Raw genomic sequence first — 14,224 nt, 5'->3', positions numbered from 1 at the left:
GGAGACAGGGTTTCTCTGTGTTAGCCTTAGCTGTCCTGGACTCGCTTTGTAGACCAGGCTGGCCTCGAACTCACATCGATCTGCCAGCCTCTGCCTCCTGAGTGCTGAGATTAAAGGCGTGCGCCACAAGCACTCACTGATGGAGCTTCCTCCTAGCCCCAGCCCTGAACTTTGGAATTCCTGAGCGCTGAGCTGACAAACAGGTGCCACCACAGCCTGTCTTCTTTTAAAAAATAAAAATAAAATACATTTATTTGTTTGTTTTTGAGGGTGGGTACATATGGGAGATCAGAGGTCAGCTTGCAGGAACTGATTCTCTCCTTCCCCAGTGTGGTTTCCAGGGCTTGAGGCTTGGACTCAGGTACCCACAGCCTCTCCCTACATTTGGACAGACAGCTCCGTGGAGGCTGGAGAGGCTACCGCACCGCCCTCTTCTGGCCTCTGTGGGAACTGCAGTTGCACAGTATCCACTCAAGCAAAATCACTCCTACACATCAATAAATACATGTAAAAAAAAAAAAACCGTTTAAAAATGCCTGTGAGGGACGAGGCCATGGCTCAGCTGTACAGCATTGTCCCAGTATATACAGAGCCCCCAGCTCCATTCCAGCACCAGCAGCTAGCTCTGTGACTCTTACAGCCGCTCCCAAGCTGTGGAGCAGTCACTGTGACGGAGAGGTGCTCCTGAGGCTGTCCAAACATGGGCCGGGCCACGAGACCCCGATGACCATCCCCGAGCTGTTACAGGAGTCTGTCGAGCGGTTCAGCGCTTACCCAATCCTAGCCTCGAAGAACGGCAAGAAGTGGGACATCCTGACATTCAGCCAGCTCTACGAAGTGTGCCGCAAGGCAGCCAGGTCGCTGATCAAGGTGAGCGACTCCCTCCCACTCTCGGCCATTCCGAAGCAGTGGTCCTCAGAGTTGGTTATGGGAGACTCTGGGGGCCTCCCAGCCTCCAGGGAGCTGAGGCAGGAGGCTCCCAAGTTCCAAGCTAGCCTTGGGTATAGGGTGAGACTCTATCTCAGAAAAGGAGCAAAAGGTACAAAACGAAGTTGAGCTGGGCCGCAGTGGCTAGAGTGGTCCTTCTGGCACGCACAAAATCCTGGGCTCCGTTCTCAGCACCACATAAAACCCGGTGTGGTGGTGCCCACCTGTCATCCTTACTCAGGAAGTGAAGGGGGGGAAGGCCAAGGAGCCCAAGGTCTAGCCTGGGCCACATAAGACTTTACTCACTTTTCTATGGCTGTGAGGAGACACCATGACCAAGGCAACTCTTTTTTTAAAAGATTTATTTATTTATTACTTATACACTATCCTGCCTGCATGTACGCTAGCAGGCCAGAAGAGGGCACCAGATCTCATTGTAGATGGTTGTGAGCCACCATGTGGTTGCTGGGAATTGAACTCACGACCTCTGGAAGAGCAGACAGTACTCTTAACCGCTGAGCCATCTCTCCAGCCCGACCAAGGCAACTTATGAAAGGAAACATTTAATTGGGGCTAGTTTACAGTTTCAGAGGTTTCAGTCCCTTATCATCATGGTGGGGGGTGGGGGTGGGGGCAGGGGCGGGGCATGACGGCACTTATAGTAGCTGAGAGCTTACATCTTTTGGGCAAGTTGGAGGCAGAAAGCAAGACTAGGCCTGTGGTGGACTTTCGGCCCCTCACAACCCACCCCTGTGACACACCTACTCCAACAAGGCCACACCTCCTAATCCTTCCCACACAGTGCCACCAACTGGGGACCAGGCACCAAAACATAGGAGTCTATGGGGGCTGTTCTCATCCAACACAGCATCCCACGGGTCCCCTGGGCCCCAGAGGCTTGTGGCTACATAGATGCATCCAGTCCAACTCCAGAAGTCCACCTAGCCGGTCACAGTCTCAATACTGTTTCAAAGCCCAGCATCTCTTGATCTCCTCTGCCAAAGCCATGAATCCAAAAACTCTTCCATTCAGCCTCTGGCAGGTTCTCAGACAAGGGCAAAAAGCAGCCACACTCTTTGCCAAAATATCCTAAGAAATAGGATGCTAATATACAGTTGCTAATATCCGTCCCCTCTGAAACCTCTTGAGCCGGGCCTCCACAGTCTACAGTCTCCCAGAACGACTGCCCTTCAAGATCCTACTAGAGCAGCCCGGTCAGTCCCATTTACAGTCCCATGCAACCACTTTCACCACCTAGAAATCTCAACAAGCAGCTTGCTCAGGCCTGTCACGGCACTACCCCAACCCCTGGTGCCACCAACTTCTGTCTATAGTCACTGGTAAATTGTTGTGAAGAGACACCATGATCGGGGCAGCTCTTATAAAGGAAAACATTTCATTAGGGCTGGCCTACTGTTTCAGATGGGTTAGCCCAGGATTGTCGTGTCAGGAAGCAGGCAGTAGCTGAGAGCTTTACCCTCTGATCCATAGGCAGGAAAAAAAAAAAAAAGAGGCATACTAGATCTGCTGTGGGCTTCTGAACACTCAAAAGCCCACCCCAGTAACACACCTTGTCCATCACGGCCACACCTCCTAATCCTTCTCAAACAGTTCCATTAACTGGGGACCAGACACTCACCTATGGGCTTATGTGCGTTTTCATTCAAACCACCACAGTGAATAAATGTAACTTTTTTTTTTAAAGTCTGGGGCTGGAGTGGTGGCTTAGAACTCTCTTCCTGCTCTTCCAGACGCAGGAGCTTGCCTCTCCTCAGTGAGGTGGAGTGGCTCACAAGCACCCATGTCTCTAGTTCTCCAGGGCCCAACACTTTCTTCTGGTTTCTGTGGGCAGCTGTATGCATGTACACATGTACACATAGCCACGTACACGAGTGTGTGTGCGCGCGCGCACACACACCCACACACACCTACACAACTACAGCTAAGGAAGAAGGTGAGGAAGGGGCGTGGCTCCTGGCCTCCCTGGCCAGCAGCCTGGCCTGTAGGGTTACCTCTAGGGAAGAAACATGGAGACCTTGTATGAGAAGATACAAAAGGTGTGGACGGGGCCCATGCAGTGCAACCTAGGTAGGACCTTTTCCTGCAAGCACAGGGGACCTGACCGATCCCCCAGAACCCCATGTCAACGGCCAGCAGTGGCTGAGTGTTCCTACATCCCTACAGTCAGTGGGTGAACAAAGGCTCATCCCAAATGCTCACTGGCCTGAGTGAGGTAGCGAGTGCCTGGGCCAGTGGGAGACCTGCCTCAACACAGAGACACGGTGAGCAACAGGAGGAAGATGCCTGAGGTCCTTCCCTGGGGCTCCTGCCCAGCCACACACCCAGATAGACCTGGTCATGTGAGCAATGACACCCTTGGTGCACGCGTGCACGCACGCGCGCACGCGCACACACACACACACATGTACAGGCACACACACACATCTCACAACTCTCAAACCCATTTTCTACAAATCAGACACAGAATCAGCAGACCACTTGGAACTTTCTCTTCCTACCACATGCTCAGAGGAATCAAGACAGAGGGTCTGTATCTACCCCAGTACTGTTCACACCAGCAGGAGGTAGGCAACTCCAAGTGCCAAGTGCTGCTACATAAACGAAGTGTGATGTCTGTACATTGGAATAGTATGCAGCCTTGAAAAGGGGGGGGGGAATCTGATAGGTCCCCAGGTGGAGGGACTTTGGGGAACAGAATGCTCAGTGATGGGAACCTCACACAGAGGTTCTTACACTGCGGGGTGTTATTCCCGAGGGGTTCCTAGAGCCACGAGACCCATGGCATCAGGAAGTAGGATGGTAGGTGCCAAGGCCTGAGGAGGGATGGAGCTTGTGTTGACCGGGTTCAGGGATTTACATGTAGAAGACAGGAGGTCCCAGAGGTGGCCAGTGGAAATGGCTGTACAGTTAAGTGAATGTGCTTCCTGCCCCTGACCTACCCACTGGAAAATAATAATGGCTAAACAGTGAATTCCACGCCATGGGACCTTCATCACAACGGAAGCAAAGCAGGTGGGGAATAAATAGCCGGGTGTGGTGGCGCACACCCTGAATCCCAGCACTTGGGAGGCAGAGGCAGGTGGAGCGCTGTGAGTTCGAGGCCAGCCTGGTCTACAAAGCGAGTCCAGGACAGCTAAGGCTACATAGACCCTGTCTCAAAAAAACCAAAAAACAAAAACAAACAAAAAAACCAGAGAGGTGAGAGAAGTTCACTGCACCCCAACTTCGACCTAACCGGCAACTTTTTACCGATTTTCCTTTTTTTTTTAATTTTAATTTTGTTTTGTTGTTTTTCAAGACAGGGTTTCTCTGTGTAGCCTTGGCTGTCCTAGAGTCACTTTGCAGTGACAAGGCTGGCCTCGAACTCCCATCCATCTGCCTGCCTCTGCCTCCCAGCCCTCGGGAGGTGTGCGTCACCACACCTGGCTCGATTTTCGGTTTGTTTTTTGTTTTGTGTTTTTTCCCCCAACTCCTAATGATCAGACCTTGACTAGAAGTTGATGTGGCAAGAGCTGATGGCATCTTTCTTACTGTTTTGTTTTCCCTAGCTGGGCCTGCAACGCTTCCACAGTGTTGGCATCTTGGGCATTAACTCCCCCGAGTGGATCATTGCCGCCCTGGGCTCCATCTTGGCTGGGTATGTTCCTCCTTCCGGTCCCCTGTGTTGACGGACCACTGCCACCAGCTGCTCAGCACAAAACCTGACTGAGAAGCCAAGGTCCACCTGTGGCCTCAGCCTTATCTTTCTATTCAAAACAATTTCTTAAAATGCATGGATTTGGGGCCTGGAGAGATGGCTCAGAAGCAGTTAAGAACACTGACTGCTCTTCCAGATAACCCGGGGTTCAAGTCCCAGCACCCACATGGCAGCTCAGAACTGTTTGTAACTCCAAGATCTGACACCCTTACACAGACATACATACAGGCAAAATACCAAATACACATAAAATTTAATATAATAATAATAATAATAATAATAATAATAATAATAATAATAATAATAAAAACTTAAGGACTTGTACACAAGTGTGGGTACATATATATGCACGTGTGTACGTATGTGAGTGCAGATACCCACAGAGGCTTGAACAGGAAGGAAGAGATCAGATCCCCTTTGTGAGTCATGTGGGTGCTAGGAACTGAGTGGGGACCCCCTACAAGGGTGGCCAGCACTCTAATCGCTGTCCCCAATCCAGGCTCAGTTCTCAGGGCTGGAGACGATGTCCCCACAGAGTGATGATCCTTGTGAAATGTCACAGCCCAGCAGAGCAGCTGTCTAAAGCCCTTCCGGTGCTCAGTTTTGAGAACCTTCATGAAACACTAGCACTGGCTAGTGGGGGGGGGGGGGATGGTAGCTCGACAGACAGAGGCACCTGTCACACAACCTGAGACCTTGCTTCCATGCCCTTGGGTCCTCAGGGTGACAGGAGAGACCCACCGGCCCCTCCTCCTCTGGCATCTGTGGGCTCACTGTGGGATGGGCCGCCACATCCACACGCATACGTGTTATTTTAAGAAAGAGTGGTGGGCAGACCCAGTGGCTGCTCCTGCAGAGGACCCAGGTTGGATCCCCAGCATCCCCATTGCGGCTCACAACCACTGTAACTCCGGCTCCAGGCATCTAAGGCACGGACAACCACGCAGACGAAACACCCACATACCTAAAAATTAAACCAAACCAAACCAAAACCTCTTAAAAAAAAAAAAAAGATCCAGTTCTTCCAAAAGCACTGAGTCTGCGTACTATTGAGCATGTCCTGTGTCCCCAGGGGCTTCTACGTTGGTATTTACATCACCAACTCAGCCGAGGCTTGCCAGTACGTCATCAATCATGCCAACGTGAATGTCTTGGTGGTGGAGAACAGCCAACAGTTGCAGAAAATCCTGTTGGTGAGTGGGACCCCTGGGTGGGTGCCTGGGTGCACTGAGAAGCTTCCACAGAAGCACCCCCAGAAAGAAACTGCTTTTGTGGGGGAAGCAGGGTGAGTTGAAGGAGCTTGACACCCCCCCCCCAGGCTTGTCCCTGGGACTCGCTTCCCAACCTACATTTAAAGAACTGCACTCACAGGAGGCCAACATGTAACCAGTAACCCCAGCACGGAGGGGTGAGAGTAAAAGTGGGGTGTCCAGGGCCCACTGGCCGGCCAGCCCTGCCTCACTGCAAGCAGCAGGCCAGTGATACACCTGGTGTCCTAACCCAGCACGGAGGGTGGCTGAAGAGCCACACATGAGATTGACCTTTGGCCTCTGCTGGCATTCACCTTTGTGTGTGCATATACATGCTTATGGTCTCAGCACTTGGCAGAAGGATTTGCTACACGTTTGGGGCCAGCCTGGGCTACAGAGAAAGTTCTGGGGTAGTCTTGGCTACATTGTGACACCCTATTTTAAAAAAAGAAAAGAAAAGAAAGAAGAAAGAAAAAAGACTACTTTGGCCATCGGTCTGCCCTTTTGTGAGCACATGAGTCCTCCTGACCCTCTTTAGCCACAGTGCCTACTCTGCTGTGTCCTGAACTTATGTGGACACATCCATTTTCAGGTGACAACTCTGCCTTGTAGTGAAATTTTCTCATAGGTTCTTTTTTTTGTTCTCAATGAAATCTTCTAAATGTAACTTTTACTTACCTGATATAATTGTCATTTCAGAGGCTAACTGCCTCCTCCTGCTGGCCAAGGCCTAGTTCTGGAAGCTTCTAACCTAGGCCTAGAATGTTCTGAGCCTCTGAGACTTCCTGGTGAATACGCTCACGCTTTCTTGGTTTTTGTTTTGTTTTGTTTTGTTTTTCTGAGCTCTGGGCTGGCTGGTTCAAGTCAGCTATTCTGGCTCAAACTCCTCCCCCAGCTGACTGATTCAGTCTGGCTCCTCTCTGCCTCTGACTGACTTGTTGTGCTTGGCCTTGAGCTAATTCTAGCAATTTGTTCTAACCCTCTGGCTCCTTCTCACTCTCTGGCTTCCACTGCCCCTGCTGACCTGCCCTGAACTCACGACCCAACCCCAACCTCACTGTTTCCTTCTACAGACCAACTCTACCTGTGTTGTTTTGGACAAAAGGCGTGAAGTAAGGACCCGTTTGTATATTCCGGCCTGAGTAGCCACGTTGCTGGGTTTAAAATCCCTCTACAAAAAGCTGGCTTCTCTTCCTGTTCTTGTAGCATTTGTTTTCATTTTCATTTGTTTAAAAAATGGGTGTTAGTTACAGGAACACCTTCCATTCCTCATGTGTGCACCCAGTTGCCTGGATCTGACAGGAAGATCTAGAGTGGGGGGTGGGGCGAGTGGGGGGCGGGGCGAGTGGGGGGCGGGGCGAGTGGGGGGCGGGGCGAGTGGGGGGCGGGGCGGGGTCCTTGGGAGGGAGAATGCACTGGTCAGATGTACACAGTGTTCGCCTCAGCAGAGCCTGGGAGGTGGGTGAGTGGGTAAAGTGCTTGCTCGGCAAGCAGGAGGGCCTGAGTTCGAATGCCCAGTACCCACGCAAAGTGCCAAGGCCAGTGGCACAGGTCTGTGAGTCCAGTGCGAGGATGGCAGGGAAAGGGCTCCTGGGCCCATCAGTCGGTGAGAGCCCCTGCCTCAAGGAACAAGCAGAGGGTGATGGAGGAAGATGGTGACATCATTCCGATGCCATCCTCCATCCTCCACACACACAAAGTCAGACATACACATACATAGACACAAAAGCAAAACAACAACAACAACAACAACAACAACAACAAAAACAATACAAGAGCCACCAGGACAGTTGGGTCCATGTTGTCCGACTTGGGTCAAACATAACCTAGGGACGTCTCTAAAGACATGTCTGTCCACCCATGGTCTAGTCGTAGGTCATGTGACCCCAGTGAATTTCTTCTAAGGACTGGAGTCTATGGCCGTGTGCCACGGCTTCCTTTCCCTCCTGGCTGCCAGACACACATACATCTGCCAGTCTTGAGCTGGTTTGGTTTTTGAGACTGGGTCTGATGTAGCCCAGGCTGGCCTCCAACTCCCTGTGTCGCTGAGGATGACCTTGAACTACTGATGATCCTCCTGCCTCCATCTCCTGAGTGCTGAGACCTCGGGCCACCACGCTAAGTTGACATGGTGCCAGGTATGGGTCCAGGTCTACACACCCAGCACAGCCCTAACCTTGAGTTTTAGAAAGCACTTCTTAAAATTACATGTATTTATATACATATTATGTGCAGATGTGTGCAGGTGGTATGTGTGGACGGCAGAGGACGGCCTTGTGTGTTCCGCCCTCCTCACCTACCATCTGGATCTCCCAGGGACCCAGCTCCGTCTGCCTCGGGGAGTGCAGCAAGCTCCTTACACGTACACAAGGTGTGGACCCTGCGTCCCAGTCAGTATCTTGAGCCCACAGGGAACTAACTCTTTCAGATTCCACCAGACAAGATGGAGTCTGTGAAAGCCATTGTGCAGTACAAATTGCCCTTGATGGAAACCGACAGGAACCTGTACTCTGTGAGTGCGGGGTGGGAGGGGCAGGTTTGTGGGGCGGGGCTATTGAAGGGGATGGGGCATGGGAGAGGGGCGGGGCTATTGGAGGGGGTGGGGCATGGGAGAGGGGCGGGGCTATTGGAGGGGGTGGGGCATGGGAGAGGGGCGGGGCCTGTTGGCAGAGGCTGCTGGTGAGAAGAGGGGCTTGGGTCAGCCTGAAGTAGCAGGTAGGGCCAAGAAGGGAAGTGTGTTGACTATATGAAGAAGGTGGTCCTGAGTTCAATTCCCAGCCACCACAACCGTCTAGAATGAGATCTGGCGCCCTCTTCTGGCCTGCAGGCACACATATGGGCAGAATACCATATAAATAATAAATGATTTTTTTAAATGTGGGGTTTAATTGATGCAACTCTTGGGCGGGTTCACCAGTCCCAAAAAACAAGGCTGAGGAAGTCCCTGCTGGGGCTACGACTGGGAGGGTTTTTTTTCTTTTGTTTTGTTTTGGTTTTTTGAGACAGGGTTTCTCTGTGTAGCCTTGGTTGCCCTGGACTCACTATGTAGACCAGGCTGGCCTTGAACTCACAGTGATCCACCTGCCTCTGCCTCCCAAGTGCTGGAATTAAAGGTGTGCGCCACCACGCCCGGCTACAGCTGGGAGGTTTTATAGTTTTCAGTCGAGGGTTGATGATGTGTCAGCCAGGAGCTGGGACTGTGCCCAAGTATGGCCAAAGACTGGGCACCGGGCCAGGCACTTGGGTGGACTGGTCATATCAGAATGGCGAGTTGCATTGGCTGCTGGAAAAGCAGAGCTGAGAGCTTTTGGCATCATTCCTTTGATGGGAGTTTTTCGGTGGGGGCGGGGACATGGGGGAAAGAGGGCAGAAGGGGTTTCCCAGCTCCTGCAAGGGCGAGCAGCGGGCTCCAACCAAACAGTCACAATCTCCTTTAATTTTATTTTTGGCTATTTTAAGCTACACATATTCAGATTTGTAAATGTTTCCTCTTTCAGGCACGAGATGACAATCATAGGTCATTAGAGGTCTTGTATCATTACAGCAACAGTGTCATGAGTCACTTTGAAAAAAATGAAAAACAAATCATCTTTAAAGCAAAGCGCCGAGCGTGAGTTCGCCGAGCGAACTCTCTGTGAGTTCAAGACCAGCCTGGTCTACAAAGCGAGTCTAGGACAGCCAAGATAACACAGAGAAACCCTGTCTCAAAAAACAAGCAAGCAAACAAACAAAAACAACAAAGCAAGGCTAGGGACACAGGCCTGCCATCCTAACTACTAAGAAGGTTGAGACAGGAGGTTTGCGACTTTAAGGCCACCATGAACACCTACTAAGACCCTCGGCTAAAGTAAAACCAAGAGGCCTGTGGGCGTGGCTCAGAAGTAGAACTGTTTCTAGGGGAAAGAAAAAAGCAAAACCCTTTTAATACGTGTCCCGACCACATTGCTCAGGCTTTCTTGAGTTTGCGACAGAAGACTCTTGGGACGTCCAGTCCTGCAGCAGTGGCCTCTGGCCTCCAGCCACTAGGTGGCAGCAGCATTCTCCTCATAGTAACAGCGCATAGGTTATGGGCGAGAGTCACTGGGGAGACACTTATAGGGGGGTGATTCTGTCACATAATAGCTATCTACCTACTCTGCAATGGATGGGAGACCCTAGAAGGCTTGAGTGGAGATAGACCTGGATATGCAGCCCAGGCTAGTCTCAAATTTGTAGCCCAGGCTGGCCTAAAACTTGACATCCTCCTGCCTCAGCCTCCCGTGTACTGGCATTTAAAAGTCCTTGCCTTCCACGGCAGGGGCCAAACCCATACAGTTTTAGGATTCAGTTTAGGAAGACACTTGTTAGGACCAGCGCCTCAGTCTGCACCTAAAGGATACCGTAGCTTTCACACAACAGAAATCCAGCCTCAAATGGCTTGAGCAAAGAAGGTCATTTGTCAGCCCCTTTCACTACAGCTCAGAATGAGGGCTTCAGGTGCGGCTGCAACCAGGCGCTCGTCTCCTCTGGCCTTTATATCTCTAATCTCCTGGCTCTTCAGCCCCCTCCCTGCCCCCCTCTACCACCCCCACCCCCACCCCTCCACCCCCGCCCGTGATCCTGTGGCCACGTTTGTGCTGACTGAATCTCGCCAATAGAAAGCCCGCATCAGGTCTTCAACTTCACTGTGACTGGAGTCCCCGCGCCCAGAATCTTATCTACTCACTGGAACCTAGATTGACGGATTCTGGCTTCATCCAATCAGGGATGAGTTCTGGGGTGAGGGTGGGGCGTGCCAGGACTGTGTCATGTGAACTCAGGAATGGGTGGAAGCTCTTCCCAGGGGCCAGCCATCGAGAAGGCTAAGCCGGTAAAGGGGCTTGCTACCGAGTCGAATGACCTGAGCTTGACCCCGAAGTTTAGGGGGCAGAAGGAGACAACGGTTTAGACAAGTGCACTGTGACATGTATACCCCCCAGACACCCCCCTGAAAATAAGTAATTAAAAATAACTCTAATACCGGGCGTGGTGGCGCACGCCTTTAATCCTAGCACTTGGGAGGCAGAAGCAGGAGGATTGATGTGAGTTCGAGGCCAGCCTGGTCTACAAAGTGAGTCCAGGACAGCCAAGGCTACACAGGGAAACCTTGTCTCGAAAACAAAAACAAAAACAAAAAAACAAAAAACCAAGAATAAATAAATAAAAGTAACTCTAAAGATCTTTCCTTTAAGCTATTTGTGGGCCAGGCTTTTGTTATTTACAGCCGACGTTGTCTTTAAAGATTGTAGATATCCTATGAACATATAGTGGGGGAGGAGGTCCCCCTCGGTCATAGGGGAATAGGGTGAAAGCAGGAGGGAGGGAGGAATGGGAGGAGACAAGTGATGGGATAACAACTGAGTTGTAATCTGAATAAATTAATTTTAAAAAAAAGATCATAGATACACCAGAGGCCTGGGTCAGGAGGCATCCTTCCCTTCCTCAAGACCACAGCTCAGTCAGCCAGTCACTGCTTTGGACTACCCAAAGAGAGGTGCTAGCTAGCATGCCTACGTCATGGATGAGGCCTGTCTGAGTTCACAGGCTCACAGGCGGTGGGGAGGTAGCCAAGGTATGAAAATCCAGGGGGTGAGCCGGGCGTGGTGGCACACGCCTTTAATCCCAGCACTTTGGAGGCAGAGGCAGGCAGATCGCTGTGAGTTCAAGGCCAGCCTGGTCTACAAAGCGAGTCCAGGACAGCCAGGACTACACAGAGAAACCCTGTCTTGGGGGGAAAAAAAAAAGAAAGGAAAAAGAAAATCGAGGAGGTATTTCTGAGGGTTCTCCCAGACCTGGGCCCTTCTGTGATAAGCCAGTGGATCGGAGCCTGAGCGGGAGCCAGCAGGTCCTCATCCCTTCCCCCACCGTCCGCAGTGGCATGACTTCATAGAGCTGGGGAACAGCATCCCCAACGTGCAGCTGGATCGGATCATCTTAAGCCAGAAGGCCAACCAGTGTGCGGTCATCATCTACACCTCAGGGACCACAGGAAACCCCAAAGGGGTGATGCTGAGCCACGACAACGTAAGCCAGCCCCCCCCCCCCCCCCCCCCCGCAGAGCAGGCTCTCACCTGGGCACAAGGCACATGGAGGGCAGTATAAAGTCTCTGTGGGTCTTTCCCCGTGGGGAACCACACAGTTGGTGAAGCTGGGGGCTTGGGAGTAGACCTGGGTCCAAAGCCAAGCTGGGGCGAGGGCAATATGGCTGACCGTGCCGTGCTTCGGTTTCCATGTCTGTGAAATGGAAGTTGGTTAGCTGGTTTCATGGTCTCTCTCTGGTGTGTGTGTGTGTGTGTGTGTGTGTGTGTGTGTGTGTGTATGGATGTCCATACACAGGGTGTCTCTCCTGGATTCTTTGAGAGAGGGTCTCTCAGTGGCCTGGAGCTTATTGATCAGAGCAGGGCAGGTAGGCTGGCTACCTGCTCTTCTGCCCAGCTCTCCAGGGTGTGCAGCGCCACACGAGCTCTGTCTGACAACGGAGCTCAGGCCCTTGTGCAGGACAAGTGTTTTCCACGACAGCATTTCCCTGGCCTGGTTGATTCGTATTGTTTGGTTTTAATCTTTCTGAGATGGGCTTCTGCCTCCACCTTTTGTGTGGAGCTGGGACAGTAACATGCCTGTGAGAACGTGTGGGGGGGGGTGCGCGCGCACGTGTGCAGGTGTCTGTGGAGGCTACCACTTGTCACTGGTGTCTTTCTTAATTTCTCTCCTTCTTATATATCAACTCATGCCCCCCATTTGAATCATAGGTTCCGCTTGTTCTGGAGGTGGGGTGAGGGGAAGGTAGGGGGTGAGGAAGGGATTTTGTCTCCTCCTTCTGAGTGACTGAGACTGCAAGTGCCTGCACATGCACCACGCTGGCTAGTTTTATGTCAACTTGACACAAGCTAGAGTCATCTGAGAGGAAGGATCCTTCATTCAGAAAAATTCTTTCATAAGACTAGGCTGTAGACATTCTGTAGAGCATTTCATTAATTACTGGTTGATGGAGGCCATGCCTTGCACATGGTGGGTGGTGCTACCCCTGGGCTTGGCGGTCGTGGGTACTATAAGAAAGCAGGGGTTGGAGAGATGGCTCAGAGGTTAACAGCACTGTCTGCTCTTCCAGAGGTCCTGAGTTCAATTCCCAGCAACCACATGGTGGCTCACAACCATCTATAATGTGATCTAATGCCCTCTTCTGGTGTACAGGTGTACATGGAAGCAGAGCTATTTCATACATAATAATAAACAAAATCTTTTTTTTTAAGATTTATTTATTTATTATTATGTTTACAAAGCTCTGTCTACATGTACACCTGCAGGCCAGAGGAGGGTATCAGATCACATTATAGATGGGTGTGAGCCACCATGTGGTTGCTGGGAATTGAACTCATGACCTCTGGAAGAGCAGTCAGGGCTCTTAACCGCTGAGCCATCTCTCCAGCCCATAAACAAAATCTTTTAAAAAAAAGAAAGAAAGAAAGAAAGAAAGAAAGAAAGCTGGCTGGGTGTGGTGGTACATGCCTTTAATCTTAGCACTCAGGAGGCAAAGACAGGCGGATCTTTGAGTTCTAGGCCAGCCTGGTCTACAGAGCGAGTCCAGGCAGCCAAGATTACACAGAGAAACCCTGTCTGAAAAAAACCAAATAAAAGGAAAAACAAACAAACAAACAAAAAAATCCAAACCCAAAACAAAACAAAAGAAAAAAGAAAGCAGGCCTGTAAAGGTACATGCCTTTATTTTTATTGATTTATTTTTTTGGTTTTTTGAGACAGGGTTTCTCTGTGTAGCCTTGGCTGTCCTAGACTCACTCTGTAGATCAGGCTGGCCTCGAACTCACAGCGATCCACTTGCCTCTGCCTCCCAAGTACTGGGATTAAAGACGTGTGCCACCACTGCCCAGCCTTTAATCTCAGCACTCGGGAGGTAGAGGCAGGTGGATTGCTGTGAGTTCGAGGCCAGCCTGATCTACAGAGTGAGTCTAGGACAGCCAAGGCTGCACAGAGAAACCCTGTCTCGAAAAACCAAAAAAGGGAAAAAGAAAGCAGGCTGAGCAAGCCATGAAGATGAAGGCATAAGCAGCACCCTCTATGGCCTCTGCATCAGCTCCTGCCTCCAGGTTCCTGCCCTGCTTGGGTTCCTGTCCTGGCTCCCTTCAGTGATGAACAGTGCTGTGGAAGTGTGAGTCAGATAAACCCTTTCCTCCCCAAGGTGCTTAGGTCATGGTGACTCATCACAGCACTAGAGACCCTAAGACACCCACGCGCCACAGGCTCTGGAGATCTGAGTTTTGTTCTTCATATTGTGGAAAGAGCTTTTAGCAGCTGA

At 51.1% G+C, this 14,224-nt stretch overlaps 1 protein-coding gene across 5 annotated transcripts in view; it reads left to right on the top strand.

The window, feature by feature from the left end:
* The window catches only part of ACSBG2 (acyl-CoA synthetase bubblegum family member 2), a 37,127-nt gene that overhangs the window by 10,109 nt on the left and 12,794 nt on the right, over window positions 1-14,224 (top strand). For 4 of the 5 annotated variants that reach the window (XR_014781994.1, XM_084796120.1, XM_084796121.1 and 1 more), the window contains 5 exons: window positions 641-870; window positions 4,497-4,585; window positions 5,718-5,838; window positions 8,324-8,407; window positions 11,788-11,937. Coding sequence is in view for 4 of the 5 variants with exons in the window: in XM_084796120.1 (XP_084652246.1) it covers window positions 641-870; window positions 4,497-4,585; window positions 5,718-5,838; window positions 8,324-8,407; window positions 11,788-11,937 (674 nt within the window). In the remaining variant the exon portion in view is untranslated. The remainder of the gene's footprint in view (window positions 1-640; window positions 871-4,496; window positions 4,586-5,717; window positions 5,839-8,323; window positions 8,408-11,787; window positions 11,938-14,224) is intronic. The other variant, XM_084796122.1, reaches the window with a different exon arrangement.

Source organism: Acomys minous (assembly GCF_964271855.1).
Source record: "Acomys minous genome assembly, chromosome: 9".
Taxonomy (NCBI): domain Eukaryota; kingdom Metazoa; phylum Chordata; class Mammalia; order Rodentia; family Muridae; genus Acomys; species Acomys minous.
Note: the sequence above shows the minus strand (reverse complement) of the source record. Positions and strands in the feature narration are given on the sequence as shown.